The sequence below is a fragment of the Anopheles marshallii genome, chromosome 2 (genome assembly GCF_943734725.1).
Source record: "Anopheles marshallii chromosome 2, idAnoMarsDA_429_01, whole genome shotgun sequence".
In the NCBI taxonomy this organism is placed as follows: Eukaryota; Metazoa; Arthropoda; class Insecta; order Diptera; family Culicidae; genus Anopheles; species Anopheles marshallii.
The window spans coordinates 14,123,985-14,128,517 of record NC_071326.1 but is presented as its reverse complement, the minus strand read 5'-3'; the positions used below and the strand labels follow the sequence as shown (position 1 = coordinate 14,128,517).

Below are 4,533 nucleotides of genomic sequence, written 5' to 3'. Positions count from 1 at the left end.
CCAAAAATAGCTAAAAGAAGTCTCCAGTAAACGGGAAAGTGCGGTAATTATCGATTAAAAAAGAAATTGAGAATTCACAAACCGTCACTTCAAATACAGGTGGTGTTTGAATTACGCGATACCACAGAACAATTCAATCTTTGCAACGGATAGCTAACTATCTGTTACAATCCCATTTTTTAAAGCATAATTGTACTAGGAAAATTTTACGAATTTTCTTATCCTTTCTATCGATAGCAATATGAAAATAATAAACATTAAATGAGCATGCATTTGGGACGAGACATTTCCACTGTTCACTGGCTGTCAAAATGTTCTTGGGTACGTTTGTTTATTTACCGCAGTAGAAGGCTTTTGACGCAAAAACATTCTTCTTCGCGGTGCAATCTGGCTGCTAATTTCGGGTTGTCCGGATGTGTCGGCATGTGAAAAACGGCCCCTTTACCGCATGGGCGTACTGGTAGCACAATAACGATAGTGGCAATAACGTAAATACGCTGATAACAACACACCCCAAACCCATCAGTGCATTCGAAGCAGCCGCTATACTGCCCAATTTTGATGTTCTATTTCGTGGCACCGTACTGCTGCAACGGAGTGCCTTTTGTTGCGGGTGATAGGCGGTAAAATGGACACTGGTCCCCGTGCGAATCTATCGAAATACACAACAGATGATTGGTGAATGATAAACAGGTGCAATCGTTGCAGTATTTCGTTACGCGGCGTTGTTTTCTTTGTACAAACACATATGTGACCCATGATGAGTTTAGCCGGTTAGTGACCTCAATCGATACTGCAGAGACCCTAATAGGCAAAGGGCATTTTTTTATAAGTTGAACGCGGTGGACAAGTTCTGTAGCCGGTTACACAAGTGAAGCAAGCGTCAAATCTGCAACAAAACTTAGTTGGGTTTTGGTCGACGAACGGCAAATGAAACAGCCAGTGCCCTAGCCGACGGAAATCAATCAATAAATTGAGGCAATGTTTCAGGTAAGCGAACACACTTGCACGTTCGGAGTTTGGGCTTTAAAAGTGATGGAAGGTTACATAAATATTCCACCGGGTGGCGCGCACTGGCCCAAGTGCCGGTTGCCAGGATATCGATAAAGTTTTCATGCATGCATGTTTCTGGTTGGAAAGTTCATTTTTTATTTATTAACGTTTTGCTTTCATGCTTCCCATGGGGTTCGCGCTGTTGTTCACCTACCCCCCCACCTTAGCCATCCGGTCAATCGTCGAAACAGAAGCACCCGAAAGTGAAGGTGCTAGATCCGGACATAGGTATGTTACGGAAGTTTATTCTTCTTCGGAACGCAAAACAGAAACAGATCTTGAAGAGAATATCGATTAAGTAACACAACTTCCGACTGATTGCTCTTTATTTCTTTCATGCACCAGATTATTCGAAGGTGAAAAGCGTCCACAGCATATCGTCATGGTGGGGAATCGGTGGTATATTTATTGTCCTGTTCATTGGCAACATCACTAACTACACCAACTCGCACCTCCCGGATGGACTTCGGAATGCGCACCTCACCCACTTCCCGAACGCCTTCATAGCCGAACGCGCCTGGAAGGATCTGAAGATTTTGAACGATTTCGGACCGAAACCTACCGGCACGTACACGAATGAGGTGCTGGCGGTCGATTTTCTCAATCGCGAAATATCCTACATCGATCAGCTAAAAAACCGCAACCAGCAGCTTATCGTGCAAAATCAGATCGTATCGGGTGGGTACGTCGGTGTGTACATGAACAAATCGGCCGCCAACGTGTACCGTAACGTGCAGAACGTCGTTGTGAAGCTGGTGGGCCGGAGTGAAACCTCCAACCGGTATGCGCTGCTGCTGAACTGTCACTTCGATTCGGTGGCCGGTTCACCGGGTGCCAGCGATGATTCTGGCAGCTGTGCGGTAATGTTGGAAATTTTGCGCGTACTATCCCGCCAATCGGAGGTGAACCGGTATTCGATCATCTTTCTGTTTAATGGAGCCGAGGAAACACCGCTGCAAGCATCGCACGGGTTCATCACGAAGCATCCGTGGGCAGGGGATGTACGGGCATTTATCAATCTGGAGTCGGCCGGTTCCGGTGGCAAAGAAATGTTGTTTCAAAGCGGCCCCAAACATCCGTGGTTGATAGAAGCGTACGCGAAGGCCGTTCCTTACCCGTACGCGCAAGCGGCTGCGGAAGAAATCTTTCAATCCGGTGTCATACCTTCGGATACCGACTTTCGGGTGTTTCGTGATGTTGGTCGCATTCCGGGAATGGATTTTGCTCACACAGCTAACGGATACCGGTACCATACGCGGTACGATTCGATCGATTATATTCCGCTGCCGGTGCTCCAGCGTACGGGTGACAATATTCTTGCGCTGACAAAGGAAATAGCAAATGGGGACGAGCTGGGTAGTACGGAACGGTACGCACAAGGCTATATGGTGTTTTACGATTTTCTTGGCCTTTTCTTCGTATCCTACTCGGCCGATGTAGGGCTGATGATCAATTTGTCCGTGGTGTTGCTGTCCATCATCATCCCGTTCCTTTCGCTAGCTCGGTCCACTAGCGGTACGCATGGGAAGCAGATCCGTTCCGAGACGATGACCGGGTTTCTGGCAACATTTCTTGGCGCCGGAGCGAGCGGTGTGCTCTGCTTCTTCATCGGTTTGCAACTCGATGCGATCGGCCGGTCCATGTCGTGGTACTCGTCGACGAACCTTATCCTTGGTGTTTACTGCTGTCCGGCGTTGCTGTGCCAGTGCATAGTACATTTGCTGTGCGATCGTTTGTTCGGTAGCAAAACGGTTAGTATTGTGTTGTCGTTCGCGTCCTGTTATTATGCCGTTCTAAATTTAATCTATGTCCTTACGATCGCTTCCAGACCCCGCTGAGTCTCGCACTCAAAGTACAAGCTCGGCTAAATGGTGTGAACCTCTTCTGGGGCATGATAACGCTCGGCATAACGTTCACCGGCTATCGGCTAGCGTACATCTTCATGGTCCTAATCCTGTGCTCGCTCTGCTCTAGCACACTGATTTCGATGCTTGGGCTGCAAAACACGGTCCACAAGTGGTTACTCATGCATATGTTCTTCCAAATTGTTGCCCTCGCCTGGAGCACACAATTCTACCACATCCTGATGAATATGTTCGTCCCCATTACTGGTCGTATCGGTTCGTCCATTAATCCGGACGTCATTATCGGCACGCTGGCCACCTTTACTACGCTGTTTAGCTGCAGCTATCTGACCCCGCTGCTATTTTTGCTCAAAAAAACCGATAAGCTTATTGGGGAGCTGGTGGCCATAACGCTGATTGCGCTGGTGCTTGCATCGTCCACACACGTTGGCTTCCCGTATCGTGATGATGCCGTCAAGGTACCGGCCGTCCAGCGCCACTACATCACACACACGGTGCGTAAGTTCCACGATTATAATGGCGGCGAGCGGTACACGGATGCGGGCTTTCTGCTGCAGGAACTCGATCGCAATGCGAAAAAAACGATCGAGGGCATTGCAATGCCGGATGTGGTGACGCCGATGCGCGAGATACCGGCCTGCGACAAGGAACTGTTCTGTGCCATACCTTTCTATTCGATATGGCATCAAGTTTTATTTGAGTAAGAATATTTCGACGAGATCTTTACGTTTGGTGCTGTGTGACTAACTTCATGTTGCTTAATGTTTTAGGAACTATTGGCTGCCAGGACCGGCACCGGTGGTGCGACAGTCAGTTACCGTTTCGCTCAGGGAAAAGGAACAGTTGAATGAACACGAACATCGGTTGCATCTCGTGCTGAAGGGAAGCTTTCAAGCGTCACTTATAATTGGACCGAAAGCGGGCACAACCTTAAAGCGCTGGAGTTTACTGAGTGAAATACCGGCTCCGATCGAGTTTAACGGTCAACGGGGCCATTTTGTGCTGCTAACGGCCGGTGTTGAGAGTGAACCGATGAACATCACGTTAGATGTACGCGTAAGTGTTTGGTTTTAACGTCCAGATTCCACCGTACCGGTTTAAAGCGTCATGTCGATTCTATTTTTCGCCTTAGCACGAGCTGAAGAAATACGACGGTCCGCTGATCGATCTACTCGTTACAACGACACATTGGGAGTACCAAAAGGAACACACGCCCGTGTTCAATCGCCTTCTGGCGCGTGTACCAAGCTGGGCACACGTCGTTCCCTCCGTAGCTGCCGTCAATAGTTATACCTACTAGAATTAGCGCTTGATCTGTTCTGCTCTGCGCTAGATGGAGCCTTACACGCGTTGCACGTTTCACTCTTACCAAATGATATTACGGCAAAACGTAAAGCTTTCTCACTTTGAACACAAACTAGCTACTTCTTCATACTATTGCCTTATAATACTATTACGAATCTACAACGCCCCCTCCAATTCGTTCTGGCGAAAGCAATAATTAGATATTAGACGATTCTCACGCTTGTAGAAAGTTGTTGCACAGCAAGTAACTCTACAGTTTCTCATTATTAATCATCACAATTGTACTACGACTGTGGGTTTCTTCAACAGT

The 4,533-nt window shown here is 47.8% G+C and overlaps 1 protein-coding gene across 1 annotated transcript; it reads left to right on the top strand.

Annotated features, from left to right (window-relative positions):
- Positions 1-981: 981 nt before the first annotated feature.
- LOC128707068 (endoplasmic reticulum metallopeptidase 1-like) lies at positions 982-4,218 on the top strand. The gene is made up of 6 exons (XM_053802013.1): positions 982-990; positions 1,221-1,281; positions 1,399-2,804; positions 2,882-3,618; positions 3,689-3,974; positions 4,051-4,218. The coding sequence occupies exons 1-6, from the start codon at positions 982-984 to the stop codon at positions 4,216-4,218; spliced, it is 2,667 nt and encodes an 888-aa protein (XP_053657988.1).
- The last annotated feature ends 315 nt before the right edge of the window (positions 4,219-4,533 follow it).